General features: G+C 32.7%; 4 protein-coding genes across 4 annotated transcripts; all 4 read right to left on the reverse strand.

The window, feature by feature from the left end:
• Nucleotides 1-6: 6 nt before the first annotated feature.
• Nucleotides 7-5431, reverse strand: LOC120577648 (probable 2-oxoglutarate/Fe(II)-dependent dioxygenase). Its single transcript, XM_039829399.1, has 4 exons — nucleotides 5117-5431; nucleotides 4603-4850; nucleotides 757-1081; nucleotides 7-470 (listed from the first exon to the last, which is right to left on the reverse strand). The coding sequence occupies exons 1-4, from the start codon at nucleotides 5357-5359 to the stop codon at nucleotides 171-173; spliced, it is 1116 nt and encodes a 371-aa protein (XP_039685333.1). The 5' UTR covers nucleotides 5360-5431; the 3' UTR covers nucleotides 7-170.
• Nucleotides 5432-6986: 1555 nt separating this feature from the next.
• Nucleotides 6987-10061, reverse strand: LOC120577649 (probable 2-oxoglutarate/Fe(II)-dependent dioxygenase). Its single transcript, XM_039829401.1, has 3 exons — nucleotides 9745-10061; nucleotides 9405-9652; nucleotides 6987-7408 (listed from the first exon to the last, which is right to left on the reverse strand). The coding sequence occupies exons 1-3, from the start codon at nucleotides 10000-10002 to the stop codon at nucleotides 7378-7380; spliced, it is 537 nt and encodes a 178-aa protein (XP_039685335.1). The 5' UTR covers nucleotides 10003-10061; the 3' UTR covers nucleotides 6987-7377.
• A 6342-nt stretch (nucleotides 10062-16403) lies between these two features.
• On the reverse strand, nucleotides 16404-17497 carry LOC120577650 (probable 2-oxoglutarate/Fe(II)-dependent dioxygenase). The gene is made up of 2 exons (XM_039829402.1): nucleotides 17189-17497; nucleotides 16404-16906 (listed from the first exon to the last, which is right to left on the reverse strand). The coding sequence occupies exons 1-2, from the start codon at nucleotides 17444-17446 to the stop codon at nucleotides 16652-16654; spliced, it is 513 nt and encodes a 170-aa protein (XP_039685336.1). The 5' UTR covers nucleotides 17447-17497; the 3' UTR covers nucleotides 16404-16651.
• Nucleotides 17498-18652: 1155 nt separating this feature from the next.
• LOC120577597 (probable 2-oxoglutarate/Fe(II)-dependent dioxygenase) lies at nucleotides 18653-21388 on the reverse strand. The gene is made up of 4 exons (XM_039829209.1): nucleotides 21060-21388; nucleotides 20720-20967; nucleotides 19517-19841; nucleotides 18653-19080 (listed from the first exon to the last, which is right to left on the reverse strand). The coding sequence occupies exons 1-4, from the start codon at nucleotides 21315-21317 to the stop codon at nucleotides 18814-18816; spliced, it is 1098 nt and encodes a 365-aa protein (XP_039685143.1). The 5' UTR covers nucleotides 21318-21388; the 3' UTR covers nucleotides 18653-18813.
• Nucleotides 21389-22961: the final 1573 nt, after the last annotated feature.

The following is a 22961-nucleotide window of genomic DNA, read 5'->3' on the forward strand; positions in this document are numbered from 1 at the left end:
AAACCGTAAAAAAAAGTTACACTTAAAATGTAAAATAGCACCTAAGAAACAGTCTTAAAATGTCAAATACAGCAGATAGATAAAGCCCCGACTTATTGTGTACAAAACAAGCACAAAAAGAAAGTACAAATACAATATAGTTTTCAATGTGACATGCCTAATGCCATAAGTTAAACTTTTATGTTTTCGTCAATTGTAAAGTTCCGAGGGCTTTGATCGTTTTCAGCCTGAATCCTTATGCTATCAAGGAATGATTTCCCACAGAGTTCTTGTGCAAGGTATCCTTTGAAGTATTCTCCTGCACTAATTCTCTTAAACACTGCAGGTGTATTTGGAGTTACAAGGCTTGGTGCTGGACTAAGAATTGTATTAAAAGCAGGGCTGTAGAATGAGGCTATGGAAAACCTCTCCTTCTCTGAGTTAACTGTTGCTCGGTGTTCGATGCTTCGAAATATTCCATTTGTCATCATCTACAAAACATAGTAATATAAGCCACAGTCAAAGCACAGTCCTTGTGATTCAAGTTTTTATTGCGGTCAACCCATTTGGGTTGCCCTAGTGGTATAGGCTTGGGACTTGGGAGTGTGCTCCTCCTCAAGATCTCAGGTTCGATTCCCTCTAGTGTCAATTTGGGTGGGCTAATTTAGCTTCTTCAAAAAAAAAAAAGTTTTTATTGCGGTCATATATTCTCCATTATAACATGTTATGATCTATTGAAATATTTGTCAAAATTAAGAACTAAAATTTGATATTTACCTCCAACATGTCTCCAAGGTTGATAATGAAAGCATTAGGGAGGGGTTTAACAGGAATCCACAATCCATCTTTTTTAATTTGAAGACCATCCATTTCATTGCCTTGGAGAAGGATGGTGAGGCCACCACCATCAGAATGAGAATTGAGTCCTATAACAAACTCTGGTTGGGGACACGGTGGATAATAATTCATCCTTGTTGATTGAGTTGCTTGACCAAAAAACTCTCTTATCTCCATGGGATCTACAGCAAGAGAATGTGCCATAAGGTCCATGATCTGGATTGCAAGGGTTCTCATTTTTTCACAATAATTCTCTAAATCAACTCTGCAACCAAATGATATCATGTCATCCAGTGGAACAATTGATATATTTGTAACACTTCATTATAACAAGTTAACAACCATAGTTCAAAAGTCAACTGATGCAAAAAATATAAACAAAGAACACACCTCTGACTGCATGATGGCGGCAGCACCTTTCGATTATTCACGCATAGGTTTGCAGATTACAGCTTATATTTAAATACTACCGTCCAACTTACAAGATAATCCCTTAACCATCACGCGGAGGCTTCGGCCCCCGCACCCCAGTTGAATCTTATTAGTAAACTATGATCCCAAACCCAACAAACTCAATTTCAACATCTTCAAACTTCTATACAATCTCATATCTTCTTTCATTCTTTTATTATTTAATAACGGTAATCATTTTACAACTGTCCCCTGTGGGATTTGAACTCCGTATCTTGAGGTTACAAAGTTAAACTATTATCATTGAGCTAACATCTCATGGACTTCTTTCGTTATTTTAACAAATCAAACAAGGGTTAAAATGTAACAACCTGTTGTGAATTCGATGAAAATATCACACCAATAACAACTTGATGTGTGGAGTAAGGAATAATCAAGCAACCAAAACAAAGTGTATGGAACAATTAAATACAAGCCAAAAGTAGAAAACAACGGCGAGAAGAACACAAAGAAGAAAAGAACACAAAAGAATTTGTTGACCCAGTTCGGTCCAAATTGACCTAGTCTGGGGGAGAGAGCAGCTCTCCGATCCACTATATGATGAGTAACGTTACAAAAGAGAAATCAATGGGTTACAAGAATAATTCTCCCGCCTAATTCTACCCAAAGTCCCAGCCTCTTCCCGTAACCAAGAGACTCAATCCTAATAGTGTTTCCCAAGGTGAATCAACCCACAAACCCTAGTGTTTGTTCGAAAGAGACAAACTCTATACAAACCATAGTTTTGTTGTTGCCTTTCTAAACCCTTGTTTCAGCCCCCTCTATCTCAAAGTTTGCTATGATACAAGGTCTATATTTATAGTAAAAGTATCGCTTAAAATTTGGAACAAATCTGCACTCAAAAATATGTTTATGTTTTTCGCTGCCAGCACACCATCGTGCCACGATGCGATCCCATCGTGCCACGATTTTTCCAGTGCTTTGCCTCAAACTTGAAACCTCCAATCGTCCCACGTTGCCTAGCCATCGTGCCACGATTCCTGCAGATCCTGATTTTAAGTTAACTCTCACAATTCTCCACCTTGACTTCAAATCAGTGATTATGTCAATCATCAACCTCCTTGCTACTCTTTCCCTTGCTTCCCACTACTCCAAGTAGCTCCACAAGTTTACACCTCCTAACCCCTTCAGCCCTCGGAATGTCTTCCGCCTTCTCGAAGGTCCTTGTAGTCCAACTACGCTAGGAATTTCAGGTAGTTCTACAAGACTATACCATAACCTCTTCAATACGAGACATCTCCCGCTTCCTTGAAGATCTACTTGTACCCAATCACCCTTGGCTTTTAGAGTAATCCACGAGTATACACCTCAACCCCTTCAGCCATCGGAATGTCTTCCGCCTTCTCGAAGAGTCCTTGCAGTCCAACTACACTATGAGTTTTAGGTAGTCCCACAAGCATTCACCATAATATCTTCAACGCATAACATCTTCCGCTTCCTTGAAGATCACCTTGCATCCAATCACCTTTGGCCTTCTTTTAGAGTAATCCCGCAAGCCGTGCTATACATTCTTCAACCTCATGAAGAAATCCCTTGCTCACCATAGAGCATAGCACCCAAGGTCCTTCATAGTCGTACCATTACCGGTGTGTTCAACTCCACCTCACGCTGAGCGTACTCTACCTCAACTAGCAAATGCGTACATCCCACTATGTTTTCAACCTTGAAACTTCACCTCAACAGGTAGATCATGAGTATTCTTACCACCGCCTCTCCAGGCTGATGTTGAGTGTTTAACGTCTCTCCAGACGAACACCGCTCCACTAGGCATCAATCCCCAAGGTGAGACACATCACCTTCTTCATCCTCCAAACAACACCACACCATCAGAGCACCTGCATCCTCATAACCCTCAGAGACAATTTGTGCGGAGTTACCATTAATCTCCGGACAATCCTTCTTGAAGTGACCCATCTTGTGACAGTTAAAGCATTCAAACCTTGACTTGTTTCCACTCTTTCTCCAGTTACCTCTACCTCCACCATTCCCTCTTGAGACACTTAGGCCTTCACCGTGTTCATGAACTCTCAAGTCATTAGACTTTGTCAACTCCTTGGTTCTCAAAGCCGCTTGAACTTCTCCCAAGGTAATAGTGCCTTCTTTCCCATAGAGCATGGTATCTTTGAACGATTCAAAAGATTTCGGTAGAGCACACAACAAGAGTATAGCTTTATCCTCATCCTCAAGTTGCACCTCAATATTCTCCAAGTCATCAAAGATTTTGTTGAATTCCGTAAGTTGCTCCATGATGGCCTTTGACTCCACCATCCTGAATGAGTAGAGTTGTTGCTTTAGGAATTGCCGATGAGCCAAAGAATTTGTCATATACAAAGATTCCAACTTTGCCCACATCAATGTCGCGGTTCGTTATCCCCGAGGCACAAGACAATGGCACTCCTGGCCTTGTCCACCATCTCGGTCTTCTCCGCTCGTGACATGGTGACCGGTAACGAACCTTCACCTTTCAAAGCTTCTCTCACACTTTTGCTGTATTAACACCGCTTCCATCTTTACCTTCCATAACCCAAAATCGTTATCTCCGGTAAACTTCTCAATATCCCACTTTGAACCCATGGTACTTGATTATCCTTTGACCCTTGCCCCATGGTGGGCGCCAATTGTTGTGAGTTCGATGAAAATATCACACCAATAACAATTTGATGTGTGGAGCAAGGAATAATCAAGCAACCAAAACAAAGTGTATGGAACAATTAAATACAAGCCAAAAGTAGAAAACAACGGCGAGAAGAACACAAAAGAATTTGTTGACCCAGATCGGTCCAAATTGACCTAGTCTAGGGGAGAGAGCAACCCTCCGATCCACTATATGATGAGTAACGTTACAAAAGAGAAATCAATGGGTTACAAGAATAAGTCTCCCGCCTAATTCTACCCAAAGTCCCAGCCTCTTCCTGTAACCAAGAGACTCAATCCTAATAGTGTTTCCCAAGGTGAATCAACCCACAAACCCTAGTGTTTGTTCCAAAGAGACAAACTCTATACAAACCCTAGTTTTGTTGTTGCCTTTCTAAACCCTTGTTTCAGCCCCCTCTATCTCAAAGTTTGCTCTGATACAAGGTCTATATTTATAGTAAAAGTATCGCTTAAAATTTGCAACAAATCTGCACTCAAAAATATGTTTCTGTTTTTCGCTGCCAGCACACCATCGTGCCACGATTCCTGCAGATCCTGATTTTAAGTTAACTCTCACACAACCATTTTAGATTAGAATGTTTTGTAGCTTGGAAGTTTGGAGTGGCATATCATTATGAACTTTTAACTTATAAAGAATTAAAAATAGAAAGAAGGGCGAACCTGAATGGTAGGGGTATGTTGGAAAACAAGTGAGGTTTCCTTTTGTGGGGTGGCAAAGTGAACAAGAAAAACATATCTGCCCAATCTAGTTTCTGTTCCTCAGATACTACAAAGGCCTGACCATATCCTTCCACATCCCCTTCTGTTTGCCCAAACTTCTTCTTTTCTTCCATTGGAAGATTGAAAAATTCTTCAGCACCTTTCTTCACATTTTCCATTAATGATTCGCTCACTCCATGATTAATCAGCTGTACATGTAATGGTTACCCACATGAAATTAAAAAGTGTAAAAAGTTTTACATGTGTGTAAATTTAATAGTCGTTACGGTAAAAGTCAAATGTTTTTAATAATCTGATGGATATAATTGACCGACGGTATAAAAACTTTTTACTCTAAAAGTGTATACTCCATGCAACATTAATTAATGTCATGTATCTAACAAACCCATAAACATGATTTCAAATATCGATAGTTCAGATATGCAGATGAATAACAATGAGAATTAAGCAATACCTGAAAGAAACCCCACTCTTTACAAGCATAGTGTAGTTTCTTCAGCTCAGGTTCATTGAGATCATGGGATGATAACAATTTGCTAAGGTCAATAACAGGAAGTTGAGGTAAAGGAGTACTAGTAGTAGTTGAAGATAATATTGGACGGTCATGATGTGGACGAACATAACGATCTGGAACTTTGGTCAATGCCTCTTTTGCTAATTCTTGGACAAAGGGCACTGGAGAATATGTCAATTCCATTATCAATTTAATTCAATTCAGAGAGCACAATTTCATATGAAATGAATATTTTCTTTTTGGTCTAATTGGTTAGAAGGAACATATACATTTATTTATTGGGTAATTAATTTGTTAACTATAGACTAGTCTTTGTTATGATTTTTTTGACAAATAGTTTGTTCATTAGTCGCTTTCGTTCGTTTAACGAATTAGAAAATAATGACTTCACTGAAGCAATTGGTTGGTGGATAATTCTTGGTTGGTGGTGTGCTACATATATAGCTACTAGCTAGCACCTTGCAAGTAATATCGGTTGAAAGTTGGTTTTGAAGTTGATTGTAGTTTGTTATTTGGTTTACATTGCTCAGATTTTCGAGTTATTGAGTGTGTAAATATGCTTGAGTATCCTTATCCTTTGAGCTAATTTTTGTGATGACATCTAAGCCCATTTAACATGATATGGTCAAAACCCTTTGATATGCAAGATTCACATTGAATGAATTAGTGCACAAGGGAGGACACCAATGAATATCACCTGGAACATAACATGTAAAAGAGCATATCACCTGGACACAAATAGCATGAAAAAGAGACATTGCAAATAGGACAAACATTGGCTTGGATCATACCACTCCTATCTCTCTCATAATCATATGTCAACAAGGATTTAGAAGTGACACTCCCGAGAAAAGTATGATTCATCTTTGGCCCTCTCCATTTCCAAACGAGACTACATCCGAAGGAGGGTTCCTAGTATGCAAAATTAGGTAACCTTAAGCAAACTTGAGGGAAAAAGGAGGTAACTTGGATGTTAAGAGGGAGAAATTCCAAAAACTTGGCATCAATGTGATGTCTTTGACGCGAACATAACTATCAACATCAGTGAGGGGTTGGACGCAATGATTTCTCAAATGATCCACATTTAAAATTCAGTTGTCGTCCGAAACCCTAATAATCAAACAATTACCCACACGCCAAACAAAGTTATTCCGAACATTATCCCAATTTTTAACAATCATTCGCCAAAGATTCAATGAGTTGGCCTTAGCTTCCACTTTTGCAATAAGATCTTTGCCACACATATGCTCAGAGCGAAGAACTTAAACCCACAAATCATTACTCTTTGAAGAAAGATTCCATCCGGTCTTCATCATGAAGGCCGAGTTAACATATCTAATTGATATAAGACCCATGCCCCATTAGCTTTATGTTGACAAATATTGGACCAAGGATTCGATGGTTCTCTAATCACCCAATGCAAGTCTTCTACACTTAAGTTTTTTATTTGTGTACAATTAACATAAGTTTTCTTTCAAGATTTCAACTTTTGTGATTAAAAATATTTTTCTCACTTCTTTTAAGATTCCAACTTTGATGTTTAAGTCATTTCTTTTAGACCTATGTGACATGTGATTGTACCCAAATAAAAGATGTGTTAAAGGGTAAACCAGATTCGACTAAATAGCACAGGTTGAAATATATTTAATCTCAAAACTTGATGTCACAAATGTTTAAAAGAAAATAATCTTTAAATTAATTATAAAGTTGATATCTTAAGAAGAAAAAAAAATTAGAGTAATAAATAAGAATTCACTCAAATAGCATAATGACGAAATTACCTTTGACAAAAAAAATATATAACTTCATAATAGTGTCTATTTAATACAAAGCTTTTATTGTTTATTTTTACAATCATATAGAAGTTTGAAGTACATGGATGCTTTCCCTCAAAAAGTACATACATGCTTTTCGAGCTTATATAATACTCCAGTATAATTTCCATCGTTGATCATTCAATACCCAAGTGTACATGTTTCTCATCTTCATTTTGGATCCTCAAACTATCAAGAAATGATTTTCCACGGAGTTCTTTGCTAAGGTATCCTATGCAGAAATCAGTTACACCAATTGGTTTGAATAGTGCTGGTGTTTTTGGAGTAACAAGGGTTGGCGCTGGGCGTAACATTACTTCCATACCAGGGCTGTAAAATGTTGCTATAGAAAGTCTTTCCTTTTTTAAGTTCACTTTTGCTCGATGATCAATGCTTGGATAAATTCCGTTTGTTATAACTGCAAAATAATTAAGTTGACAATGTTATAAACTTACAAAAATATGATAAATATGATGTTGTTATAAGGACAAAACAAGGTTTGTAACAATTAATTAAATTAAAAAGTCCTTGTAGCCAAGGTTGATTATATATAACATACTATGTGATTTAATTTTGTAGTTATTTGTGAAAAAATCAATAATTAATAATTACCTCCAACATGTCTCCAAGGTTGATAATGAAAGCATTAGGAAGGGGTTTAACAGGAATCCATTTCATTATTGCCTTGGAGAAGTATGGTGAGGCCACCACCATCTGAATGAGAATTAAACCCTGTCACAAGCTCTGGCTGGGGACATGGTGGATAATAATTAATCCTCATTGATTGAGCTGATTCACCAAATAACTCTCTAATATCTGTGGGGTCCACTTTTAGGGCATTTACCATAAAATCAATGATTTTTAAGCTCTGCAGAATAGGTCTCTAAATGGTCTTTGTATTAAAAAATGAAAATATATATTATTTGGGTTGTAAAATACAATTGTAGCAATGTATTCAGACTTAGGGTACCCTTCCTTACCAAAAAAAAAGACTTAGGGTACTCTTTAATTAGTCCTTAGAACAAGTACAACGGTTTTTTAATATCTTTTTGAGTTTAATTCAACTAACCGGTCAGTTTAGGGAGTGGTTATGGTGCATAATGAAATCCTTATGCACTGTGCATAAATCCTAATATAATTGCTTCCTACACCCCCAAAGTGAGCCAAAACCATTTTTGTTCAAAATAAAAGAAATCTGATGGTTGTGACGTGTTTATGCACGGTGCATAAGGAAATGGCTTATACACCATAACTTTTGCGGTCAGTTTATGTGTGGGGTGACATCACCGTTGCATAATGTGGTTTTGGGGGGTCACTTTCATTTGTTGTTTGTTCTGTTTTGTCACTTTGTCAATGTCTCTTTTGTGTTATAACCAGTTATAGTTAATTAACACGTCTCATGATATGATACGAGGGCTTAAATTTGTACTATATAGCAAAGTCAATACATGCCGGAAACATAAATAATTGCTGAATGAAGTTTATCATTTGTCTTAATCTTATTTTTGTTTAGTAAGAACCGATCTCAATAATCCGAAGTTTACAATAGTCACATCACAGTACGCAACAATCCCTAGTTATTTAATACATTTGTGATATTTGCTAATCTAATAAAATTGTTAAGTTGTTGTTTTTGGCTATCTACATTCTACATAGCTTTTTAGACTACGATTCTTGATAAAAAAAAAAAAAAAAATTTGTTTTTTGCTAAAGATTCGTGATACAATTGATGCAATAAGCCAGTGTCTTAGGATATACGATACAGTTAATTCAATATGCCTAGAAATTAATGTCTTAAAATATACAAATACGGCAGGTCCTTTGTTTTGCTTTATTTATTAGTTTTTTTTTTTTTTTTTGCATTTTTGATTCTCATGTCAATACCTACACAGTTTTATGTACCTCCGTTTCCGCAAAATAGTTGTTTAAATAACAAATTTCTTTGAAAAAAAATTGATAATGAAATTAATGTGTATATTAATTTTTGTATAATGTTTGTGAGTGTTGAATTTTCTATTATCCTTTCGGTTTGAAAATAACTTATTTAGCTGTATAAAAAAAGTTGTTCCAAAATAAATGATTCTTTTTCAATTTTCAAACCCTTTAATGTATAGGGTTATGTTAACAAGTAGGGTATTGCTAAAGAATCTAAAAGACTGATTTTTGTATTGAAAATAATATTTTTGAGACTTTTAACAAATGTCTTTAGAACATTTACTTGTATTTTTCTAATTTATATTATCTAGTCACATCGATTCAATATCTTCTACTTTATATAAAAGGTGATTGCATCAATATCTCGCAAAATGAATACGAATCGAAACTTCTATCCTTATTTGATTGCAGATTAATCAAAATATTTTCAAAATTATAATAGATGAAAACATGCAAAATAACAATTAGAGAATGAGAACCTGAATGGTAAGGGGAGTTTAGGAAATAAATGAGGTTTCCTCATATGTGATGGCAAAGTAATCATAAAAAACATATCTGCCCAATCCAATTTCTGTTCCTCGGACATTACAAAGGCCTGACCATATCCTTCCACATCTCCTTCTTTCTGACTAAATTTCTTTTTCTCTTCAATTGGAAGATTGTAGAATTCCTTAGCACCCATCTTCACATTTTCCACCAATGAAGTGCTCACTCCATGATTAATCAGCTATAAATAAAAATAATGGATGATATTATGTGTATATCAATCAATCAAAATTAAAAGTGTACTATACTTTAATATGCAACTATATGACAAACCTGGAAAAAACCCCATTCTTTGCAGGCAGAGTGTAGTTTATCCAGTTCTAGTCCTTTTATAGTGAGATCTTGGGAAAACAATTTGCTAAAGTCAATAACAGGAAGCTCAAGCAAAGGTGTTGTTGTAGATATTATTGGACGGTCATGATGTGGACGAACATAACGCTCTGGAACTCTTGTCAATGGCTCCTTTACTATTTCCTGAACAGAAGGCACAATCAGAGATTCAGAGGACACAATCAAAGATGCATGATCCATTACTTCAATTGGACATGCACTATACTAAAAGTGGACAATGTTACACTAAATATGTTGAGAAAGGGGTTATATATATAAGTACAGGATCTCCCACGTCTTAGTCAATGGTATGTAATATTAACATTTTAAACTGACACATTCGGCTGTTTATTACTTGATAGTTTTTTTTTCTTTCTTTCTTTTCAATTTGATCGATTGGTTTGCCATGATGGGTTACCAATATTTACCGAGGGTGTACCAACAATGTGGGTGTGATTTGTACCAGTGGCCGAGCCACGTGAGAACAGGGGATGGCCATGGCCACCCCATTAATTTATGGAAATTACCAAAATACCCTTGGTTAAAATGAATTTTACAACCATGCCATCCCCACTTTTTCTAATTCTAACGGGGAAGCATGCCAAGAATATGCAGAAGTGGAGAAACTAGCATATAAATTTATGGAACTTATTGCAGTTAGTTTAGGTTTAGTATCAAATAGGGTTCGTGACTTCTTTATACATAACACCAACAACATAAGACTCAACCATTATCCACCTTGTCCCTACACTCATCTGACTCTTGGACATCACAAGGACACTGATGTCTTGACTGTGCTTGCTCAAGATGATGTAGGTAGTTTACAAGTTAAAAGAAAGAAAATCAGAATTGACAAACGATAAGAACCCTCCCAAATATTCAAAAATTAACTGGGGCAATTTTCGAACTGCCTGAATGCAAAGTAATTTTACTAAATCCAATGTTGATAACCTCCAAATTTTTCATTTCAAGCTTTCCTAATAGATATTTGTAATAATCGAATATAAATTTGTAGTTTAATTTTTTTAATGATCGACTTTATGTATTATATAGTTTAAATTTGTAATAATCGACTTTATGTTTATTGCAATTAAGGTATTGTATACAATATGATATATATATTTTAGTTTATTTTGATAGCGGCCACCTCACATGTTTTTGTCTGACTCCGCCACTGATTTATACCTTATATAATTATGGATTACATCGGCCATGTATTTAGGATATTTCTTATGAATGTCGTTATGTATTTAGGATATATCTAATATAATGAATGTTATAAACATGATTCTCTAAAAATAATAATTATGCATTACACTTTGATGTTTCATTTTATTCCCCTATAATTATTTGATTGTAACCAACTATGTATTTTATGTACAATTTAGTGATTAATAAAAAACAGTTTTTAATAATAATTATTATTATTATTATTAAGCTTGTATTAAAAAATTAGGAGAAATTTTTAGAACAAATGCCAAGTAGGATTATGATGATGTGAACATCATTAGAGGAGAGGATTTTGGAATAGGCTATTTCTAAAAACTCTAAATTGTTAGTATAAAGATTGCACAACACTTGAATGAGAAGGAATGTCATCTTGCATTAAATTAGTGAAAGAAATGAGAAGAGGTGTGGCGTTTATCATTTAAAAAGACCTCAAAGAAGGTGAGTGTATTTTTTCCATAAACTAAACACAATTATAATCTTTGAATGTTAGGATTTATAGGATCTTTACAATTGGTCCAGATTAACACACCGTGAAGGTGAATGGTCAGTTTGTATCAAGCCGCAAATTAACATTGAACAACATGCATTTTAAAATCAGACTTAGGCCTAAAATGAGCAAGCCCGAATGATGTTTTGCGTTCTTCATGAAGTGAAGAAAATTATCAATTTATGTAAAATCGATCAAAACCCATTTGCGTTCTTTATGTGTTCCATTCAACAATTCATTAAATCAAAACTTCGAGTCATATTTAAAAAGTTGGATATATTAAAACGGTCTTCAAATTAGTAATTTTTTCTCTCGAATAATTCAAATTAGTAATTGTGTAACCACAATTAGCACTTAACTAACCACATCAGACCTACGACATATATAAACCAAAATCTAAAATAAAATGAGCAGCCTCAATGCTGACTCAATGTTCTCCGTGAAGCAAGTTTAAGCTTGCCAATCAAAGCATGACACTTGAGTAAACAAAATTCAAATAAATTTGAAATTCCTGAAATCCAAATAATCACATGTTATTTGTTTGTCCTAAACATTCAATACAGAAAGTTAAACTTAAGGTAAAAGCAAAGTTAACTGAATTGACAAGATAAATTGTTATAATTTAGTTATTCCAACTTCGGGATGACCGACCAAAAAGTTTTATGGTTGTACAACTTTATCGACAAAGCTAATTCAATCGTCGATATGAGATTCATAAAATGAGAATTGAAACTTCAATATTTAAAGGTTGAAAAAGAAAGGATATAATCCTTTCTTTTTATAAGTAAAATAGATAGGTTAATTTTCAAAATTTCTTCCGAACTTTGTTATTCTTTTGAATTGCGAATTCGAATAAAAACTAATTAAATGTAACGTGAATTCAACTAATTAAAATTTCGTAATGAATAAATAAATTCGAAAAGTGAATAAATAAGATAATTATTATTCCATTCAAAACAAAATGTATTATGCATATTCAACTATATATGTTATCACATTACATTCCGGAATGTACCTTTCAACTGCAACAATTATCTTACCCTTGAATTGGGCAAATTCAAACTTGCTAAACAACATGACTACAACATCCGATGAACATCTTGAATGATGGTATTCTTTTCCTACTCCATTGCCACTTAGAATGACTCGCTCGTATTCACCACATCTCCCGTAAAAGAGTAGGAAAGGGCACCAGATCTCTGGTATTTGTGTATCACCATTCTCGAAAAAACGCGATGGGAACATGGAAAACATATTGATTGTTTCTACGAATCTTCTCATCGTATCACTAAAGACATATCCAACAAATAAAATCAAGTCACCATTAAGACATAGATTTTATGACATACTTAATCAAATAAATCACACTCGTTGAAACAACAAAAATATCATTGATGGATACACTCAAACCCATGAGAGAAACTACAACATACAAGCCAATACAAATAGAGCCAACGCTCTAGTTGCTTTTCCAAGCGTCCAGCTTTGTGTTCTAGTTGTTTTCCTTGTGTTTTGCATCATGTAGTCGGCCATGGGTCTTCCAATAAGTTGAAGATGATTCCATTATTTTGGAAATCACTCATAAGTTACTTACTATGCACGGAGACTAGACATAATTGAAAGTTGTGAACTAGAGAATGCTATAGTTGAGGGGAGAATAGCTTATCTGTCTACCAAATTCTTTGAAATCAATCAACTCACAAGCTAATAATTCACTTTCACTAATCTTTGAATGTTAGGATTTGTAGGATCCTAACAATTGGTCCAAATTAACACACCGTGAAGGTGAATGGTCATTTTGTGTCAAGCTGCAAATTAACATTGAACTACATGCATTTTAAAATAAGACTTAGGCGTAAAATGAGCAAGCCCGAATGATGATTTGTGTTCTTCATGAAGTGAAGAAAATTATCAATTTATGTAAATCAATCAAAACCAATTTGTTGGCTTGATTCAAGAGTGGTATAAGGACTGAAGTTAGAATCATCGATTCATTTTATATTTTCACCAAACTTTGAATTTACCGGTGAATAGGTCCATGGAGTTTTAATCAACTAGTACAATTTTTTGGGTTACTTTTTTCGAATAGAAGAAAATATGAAAGTTGATTACCTTATTTACATAATTTTATGAAGCATGACCGTGTAATTTTGGGTTAGGAATTATTCGGTCATACTTCATAATATTTACATTTACTTTGAGAAAAAGTCTTAAAGGGTTTTTCTGATACTTTATGTGTTCTATTCAACAATTCAATAAATCAAAACTTCGAGTCATATTTAAAAAGTTGGATATATTAAAATGGTCTTCAAATTAGTAATTTTTTTTCTTCCGAATAATTCAAATTAGTAACTGTGTAACCACAATTAGCACTTAACTAACCACATCAGGCCTACGACATATATAAACCAAAGTCTGAAATAAAATGAGCAGCCTCAATGCTGACTCAATGTTCTCCATCAAGCAAGTTTAAAAATAAAAAAATTGCATCTTGATGCAAAATACCATGGGGACCATTTTGATTTCCTTCTCTTAAAATATGAAAAATACCATTTTTTTTATTTTTAAAAAAATAGAATTACACACGTGGCACACATTAATTTATAAATAACAGACACATCAGCACTAAATGTCATGGGAACCAGAAAATCAGAAAGGGGGAAAATTATAGGGGGCAAAATCGCTCGTTTTAAACTATGGGGTGCAAAATCGCACAATTGGCAAACTATAGGGGGGAAAGTGCAATTAAGCCTTAAACATATGAGCCATACCATGAAGTTATGGGTTCAACCGGACCGGAGATAGGTCCGGTTCCCGGTTCAACCGGTTGGACCGTCCGGTCTGGTTTTTATTATCTTGGGCTTAACAGAGGTTGATAGAAAAAACCTATCTGAAACAAACTCGAAACTTAAAATACCTATCTGAAACCTTAGAAACTTAAAGACTTATCCGAAACAAACTTAGACCTATCTAAAATCTTAAAAACTTAAAATCTATCTGAAACAAACATGAAATTTAAAGGATCCGATGATGTATTTGACCTTTCTTTTAATATCTTTTTCGGTTTAATTCAGGTATCCGGTCAATTTATAGTTTTGGGTGACATCACTTGGCAATATGTGGTTTTGGAAATGGATTTATGTTGTAACTACTTGATAAGTGTAATTTAGATCGTCCGATCTTATATCAATGGTTGAGATCTATAAATATTTAAAATTGTCTCATTATGCTATTTTGTTGCGGGCAATCTCGTTAATTAACAATAACACGTCTAATATAATGTGCTTAAATTTGTATATTTACAGAGCAAAGTCAATGCATTTGGAAATATGACTTAATTTTTTTTTGAAGGGATGATATAAATTTTTGGCAAAACTACCTGTCTATCTTAATTTCTAATTTGAAGTTAATAACTATAATTTGCGCAAGACCCGGTGTTTGAAAACATTAACAATATAGCTAATTTAATTTTGACTTAATTGATCTGTCAGTCCCTTAACTTATTTCTTTTATTTAATTTGGTCTCATAAGTCTTAACTTTCTCAAACACATCCCTTAACTTATTTCTTTTATTCAATTTGGTCCAATTTTGTTAATTTTAATCCCTTAAAAAAATAGACCATTGAATTACGGAGAACTATCTATTAAACCTTTAATTTTTGGATTTCGATTCATGATGCTATATGCCAAGAAATTAATGTCTTAGAATATACGATACAATTATCAAGTGGTCATTTAATATTTTAAGATGAGTGAATAATGTTTTAGTCTAAAGAAGAAAAGACATTTAAACTTAAAGAACCTATCTTTCTACCATTATTATACCAAAATCTTAGAGTATACAATACAATTATTGTAAAAAAGAAAAGAAAAGAATATATGATACTAATGCAACCCTAGAAATCGGTGTCTTAGAATATCTAAAGAGGACCAAGTCTATGGAGTATGGACCATGGGTTAACATGTAATCTTTTAGTATTTTTAAAATGTTGAACAAATTGACATGATAATTATTATGTAATGCTCCATTTGGTTTGGTGGTATTGGTTTGGAACCTGAGAATGTGTTTCTTTTCAAAGTTTCAGGTTCGATTCTTTCCATAATCAATTTAGGTAGACTAATTTAACTTTTTTTAAAAAATTATTATGTAATGTTTTAATAACAATATCATTGATTTTAAAAACACATAGGGGCGTAGCCCTTCATACGGGAGGGGTAGCCTTGGCTACCCCAAAAAAAGTATTATTCTTGAATTAATCGGTATATATTTATATCCGGCTACCCCAAATAATAAACATTGAGCTACCCCAAATAAGTTTAGTTGCAAAAATTAGCATAAATAATAAAGTAAAAAACTACTACAAGATTGATAGATTTATTTGTATTGGTTTGATATTTTCGGTCTCAATAACAACAATAAAGAAACCTTTTTCAACAACAAAAATTATCAAGACAATAGTCGTAGACAAATTAAACAGACAATGAGTTTCTTGCAAATAACATATTTATTTACATTTAAAAAGTCATTATTAATCTATTATTAAACAGACAATTATTGATGAAATTGGGTTCTTCAAATGCATTTTGCCCAATGTTTTAAAATAGCGAATTTTATGTTAAGTTTTTAAGATTTGTTAATTTTAGTCCTTAATTTTTTTGTTAGAGATTAAATTCAAGACTAAAAACACTTTTTTTTTGTAAAATTTTAAAAAACTAAGACAAAAATTGAATAATTTTTTTAAGACTAAACCTAAAAAATTATAATTTATGGGACTAAAAATATATTTTATCCTTAAATTTAATATGTTTGTTTTCAAAAAAAAAATTCTTCTTTATAGTTGACCTCTGCATAAAATTTTTGCGAGCTTCGCCGCTGAAAACACATTATTCCTAAAAATCCTCAAACATATATCATTAAGAAAAATAGTTCGAAGGAACTCATTAATCTTGTTTTGTGACTTTATCACCCTACGACTTCATCCCCCCCTACTTTAGGGATCATGAACTTAAAATGATTCAAATTAAAATTCTTTCCTTCTTTGATTGCAGATTCATAAAACTATTGTCAAAATTTTCATGGATGAAAACATGCAAAATAAATAATTAAGACATATGGAGTAGAAACCTAGAAGGCTAGAACCTGAATGGTAAAGGGAGTTTAGGGAATAAATGGGGTTTCCTCATATGTGATGGCAAAGTAACCATAAAAAGCATATCAGCCCAGTCTAGTTTCTGTTCCTCAGACATTACAAATGCCTGACCATACCCTTCCACATCTCCTTCTTTCTGACTAAACTTCCTTTTCTCTTCAATTGGAAGATTATAGAATTCCTTAACCCCCATTTTCACATTTTCCATCAATGAAGTGCTCACTCCATGATTGATCAACTGTAATTAATTATTGCCCATATATGAGTCAAACCATCATTATATATATATTGGTAAATCATTTGCTTCATAATTAGTAAAAGTAATGGATAATAATATGTATATTTCTACAGAATTAAAGGTGTGTTGTAACTTGTAAGTAAAAGACATATATGATATACTGACTGGTGAGGTGTGGATTTGAATTCCCAATTCCTATATTATCAACATTTATGTGTGAGTTTCGTCGCTAGACTTTATAAAACGTATAAAAAATGGTGCATACATTTATAGGCAACTAACCTTAAAAAAGCCCCATTCTTTGCAGGCAGAGTGTAATTTATCCAGTTCAGGTTCCTTTAGATTAAGATCTTGGGACAATAATTTGCTGAGGTCAATAACAGGAAGCTCAAGCAAAGGTGTTGTTGTAGATATTATTGGACGGTCATGATGTGGACGAATATAACGCTCTGGAACTCTTGTCAGTGGCTCCTTTACTATTTCCTGAACAGAAGGCACTATCAGAGATAAAGAGGGCAGCATCAGAGATGCATGTTCCATAACTTCAATTGGGCATACAATACACACAAATATGTGTTAATTTGATTGTTAAACGATACTTGAAGTGGAAAATGTTACACTCAATGTGTCTAGAAAGGAGTTATATATAGGCTTAATTAAACATTTGGTCCTACCAACATCTTAAATAAATTATTTATGAGTTTTTTTTTTTTTAAGAGAACAGATTACTTATGAGTTATCATCAACTAAAGAGATTTTCACGCTAACAACAAGAGTTTAACCTACGATTTTGAAATGAGTCAATTTCTTATCAAGTGAAACTTTCATTGACACGTATGAAGTTTTTATCAAGACCCGATAAGTTTTTATTTTATTTTATCTTATCAATTTTTTTTTTTTTAATATTACTGGATCCCCTTCTGGACCAATTTGTCCATTTGTTGTGGTGCCGTCCTTCAAATTCAATAACGGGTTTACCACCAATATTAAAGGGTTTGTCACATAAGTGCACACTAGGCAATTTTGTCTTTAAAGAATCTTCTGATTGAAGCATATAATTAATTTAAATTTGCTTCAAAAACAAAAACAAATATTAATTTTATTTTATATGTGAAAATATATTAAAATGTTTGCTATATGTCTGTTGTGAATTTTATGTGCTTATATTTGCTCGTTACAATGTCATTCATAATTTTATGCTGACAATATCAAAAATATTAATTTTAACTAATGGTGGCAAATATTTGTCTAATCTTTTAGTGTAGTACCGGTTTGTATTTTATTTATTTATTTTTATGGAAAAGTGTTTTGTCTGAAGACTATATTCTTCCATTAGTATTTTTTTGTTGGTGTTTTGAATTTATTGTTGATAAAAAAACTCTTCTTTATTAGGAAATTACTTTTAACATTCTTAATTAGTATTTTAGGGATATTGGTTAAAATTTTCTAAAATTTAAATCAGCGTACGTTCTTAACCAAAATAAAAAAATAAAAAAATCAATGTACATGTAATTGTACGTTTCAGATTAGGGAAAAGAAAAAAAAAATGAAAATTAAGGCTTAATTAGGAAAAAATGTCATGTCAACATGTTATGCTATGGTTGAAAGTTAAGAGGAAAAGCTTTTGACATTTTGCTTGTTAGAAAAGTCATATTTGTTTTTTTGAAATAAGAAAAGTCATATTTGTTGTATCAAATAAAATCCTATTTGACATACTTGTTAACAAATACGTGTGCCATTGAAACCTATGACAAATTACTTAACTCATTGGTTGAATTAAAACAAGGATGCACAATTACATTTTATTTATTTATAATTATAAGCTCATACAAATTATTTTATACTGAATGCTTATGAGCCTATATAGTAATAATCCAGTATAATTTCCATCGTTGATCATTCAACACCTAAGTGTGTTTCTCATCTTCATTTTGGATCCTCAAACTATCAAGAAATGATTTTCCACGGAGTTCTTTTCCAAGGTATCCTTTGTAGAAATCAGTTACACCAATTGGTTTGAATAGTGCTGGTGTTTTTGGAGTAACAAGGGTTGGTGATGGGCGTAGAATTACTGCACTACTAGGACTGTAAAATGTAGCTATAGAAAGTCTTTCTTTTTTTAAGTTCACTGTTGCTCGATGCTCAATGCTTGGGTATATTCCGTTTGTTATAATCTGCCAAATAATTAAGTTGACAATGTTATATAAACATAAAAAATATAAATATAAAGAGTAAGACAATGCAATAAATTAGACAAAGCAAACTTTTGTAACAATTAATTAAAAATCTTTGTAGCCCACACATCAAGGTTTTGTAAGGTTTTATTTAAAATTATTTTCTTTGTATTATTAAATACACGACCGATATATTAAATTATAATTATAATTATAATTAGAGAACCTTAAAAACAACGTACACCATTGCACCTAAATATTGTCTTTTAAAATTGATCTAGTTTGCTAAACAAAACAAATTGATATGGTTTGTTAGTTGTGAAATAACGAAACAAATGATTGTACTAAAATAACTAATGAACTTTAATTAAAGATGAATTGTACGAGAAAATATGATTTTCGAATCCAGACAAAACGAAAACATGATTATTATTACCTCCAACATGTCTCCAAGATTGATGATGAAAGCATTAGGTAGGGGTTTAACAGGAATCCAAAATCCATCTTTTTTAATTTGAAGACCATCCATTTCATTGCCTTGGAGAAGTATGGTGAGGCCACCACCATCTGAATGAGAATTGAGTCCTATAACAAGCTCTGGTTGAGGACATGGTGGATAATAATTTATCCTAGTTGATTGAGTTCCTTCACCAAATAACTCTCTAATTTCTTTGGCGTCTACTTTTAGGGCATTTGCCATGAAGTCAATGATTTGGATGGCCAGTTTTTTCAGCTCTGCAGAATAGGTCTCTAAATCATCTCTTTATCATTCCACCCACACAAAAAATAAATAAAATTGAAAATAAATATATTTTGGATTGTAAAAGACAATTGCAGTGTATTGAATAGAAAAAAAATAATGCATTGTATTCAGACATATTCCTTAATTAGTCCTTACAACATGTACTTCATTTTTTTAATTCAGTTAGCCGGTCAGTTTTATTAATTGGGGTGATGTTACCATGACAATATGTGGTTTATGGGTCACTATCATTTGTTGTTGTGTGTTCTGTTTTGTCACTTTGTCAAAGTCCTTTTGTGTTATAATCAGTTATAGTTAATTAACACGTCTCATATGAGGCATATGATATGAATTGAATACATTCTGTCAATACATGCAAGAAATATGACATAAATTTTTGACAATATTACTAAATGGTCCTTTATCTTAATTTTTAATTTGAAACTAATTATTATTTTTAATGGTTAAGAATGAAAGTTGATGTTTTGAAGTATACATCACCTACACATTACGCACCAACTATTTGTGCTAGATCCGGTGTTTGAAAACATTAACAATACTCTGTTTAGTTGGTTGTGGCTATCTACACAACGTTTTGGATTATGTATGATTCATGATACAATTGATGCAATATGCTTAGAAATCAGTGTCCTAGAATATACGATACAATCAATGCAATATACCTATAAATTACCGTCTTAGAATGTACTCTCTCTGTCATAAAATTTAAGCAAAAATAAGTTAATATAATATTTGAGGACAGATGAAGTATAAGATAACCAAATCTAAAAACTCTAGAGATGAATTATTTCCTTCTCTGATTACATATTAATAAAAAAATTCAAAATTGTCATGGACGAAAACATGCAAATGAAAAATTAAGATAAGTAATAGAACCTGAATGGTAAGGGGAGTTTAGGAAATAAATGAGGTTTCCTCATATGTGATGGCAAAGTAATCATAAAAAACATATCTGCCCAATCCAATTTCTGTTCCTCGGACATTACAAAGGCCTGACCATATCCTTCCACATCTCCTTCTTTCTGACTAAATTTCTTTTTCTCTTCAATTGGAAGATTGTAGAATTCCTTAGCACCCATCTTCACATTTTCCACCAATGAAGTGCTCACTCCATGATTAATCAGCTATAAATAAAAATAATGGATGATATTATGTGTATATCAATCAATCAAAATTAAAAGTGTACTATACTTTAATATGCAACTATATGACAAACCTGGAAAAAACCCCATTCTTTGCAGGCAGAGTGTAGTTTATCCAGTTCTAGTCCTTTTATAGTGAGATCTTGGGAAAACAATTTGCTAAAGTCAATAACAGGAAGCTCAAGCAAAGGTGTTGTTGTAGATATTATTGGACGGTCATGATGTGGACGAACATAACGCTCTGGAACTCTTGTCAATGGCTCCTTTACTATTTCCTGAACAGAAGGCACAATCAGAGATTCAGAGGACACAATCAAAGATGCATGATCCATTACTTCAATTGGACATGCACTATACTAAAAGTGGACAATGTTACACTAAATATGTTGAAAAAAGGGTTATATATATAAGTTCAGGATCCTCCGACGCGGTCCACGACTTATTCAGTGGTATATGTAATAACTTTTTTTGACAAAATTGGTATGTTAATAAAATAACTATTACTAATATTTTAATTTGACACAGTCGGCTGTTTTACTTTTTTTCTTTTTGAAGCAATAGTCGGCTGTTTTACTTAAAAGTATTTTTTTAGTTTTTGTTTTAATTTTATCTATATCTCACATATATATCATAGGACTAGACTAGCTCTGTTGGATGATAATGATGACTTGTTCGTATTATCTTCTCTATCAATGATATCTTTATTTGATATTTGATAATCTCTATGTCCTAAATTATAAGCAAATTAAAAATAAATTAATATAAAATGGTGTATTTTGTTTAAATTTTAAACCAATGATAAGGATGACTTGTTTGTATCATCTTCTCTATCAATAATATCTTTATTTGATATTTGATAATCTCTCTGTTCTAAATTATAAACAAATTAAAAATGAATTAATATAAAATTGATGTATTTTGTTTAAATTTTAAACCAAAAAACATCAATTTTCTTTTACCATATTTTGCCTATAATTTGGGAGAAGGGAGTTGATAAGAAACAAATATATACATACATTCATACTCTTCTTGTATCATATTCATTTGAATACATACTTCATGTTCATAGATCTAAATCTCTTCTCAAAATTTGAGAACCACCTAGAATTTTCAAAGCCTCATAATTATAATCTCCCTTTCTTGTGACTTTTACTTCAAGGGTCCTTTCTATTTGTGATTTTTTACGTACCATAAAAAGAAAACTCTATTGGTGATTCTACCAATTAATTTGTTTAGACTCCCGCAATTGCAATGATTAAACATTTATTTGTGTAAACAAAAAGCATCAAACAACAAGACTTTAATCTAAAATTAACGAAGGGGTGTTTATGATAGAGATTACATATAACCATCATGAAAATTCTAATTTGAACTCTCACAACTATATCGATCAGAAGTTCTAACCAGCTTTATCAAAAGCCCAGTTGGTAAAACTATTTTATTTTGACTAGCATTACAGCTTAGTCGAGAATCTAGTTTTCGACCTTCTTGATCGGATTGTTCTAAAACTTGCTGAGAAAATCAGAAGGATAAAAAAAAAGAAACAAGATTCCCTTACAAGAAACTTTTTATAGGATTTCACCCTTCAATATCTAAAATTTCATCGTTTAGATCTATTTTTTTTTTAAATTCATATTTAGGACTCAAATTATTTTATTAGCTTTATTTGATTTTTATAAAATTTTTCCTAATATTTTTGTATTTATTTTATTTGATAGATGTAATAATTTTTAGGCTTAATAGGTCATTTGATCCCTTAATTAATTTCAAGTTTTCATTTTGGTCCCATAAGTAATAAAACTCGTGTTTTGGTCCCTCAAGTTTGCCTCCGTTGGTCAAATAAATCCCTGACGGTTAAGTTTAACCCCAAATGTCTATGGTGAACCAACTTTAAGATTGGCTCACCATACACCTTATTAATTTTTTTCAATTTTAACCGTTTGATCTTTTTTTAAGAAAGAGGACCGTTGGATCGT

Source organism: Medicago truncatula, chromosome 8, assembly GCF_003473485.1.
Source record: "Medicago truncatula cultivar Jemalong A17 chromosome 8, MtrunA17r5.0-ANR, whole genome shotgun sequence".
NCBI lineage: Eukaryota > Viridiplantae > Streptophyta > Magnoliopsida > Fabales > Fabaceae > Medicago > Medicago truncatula.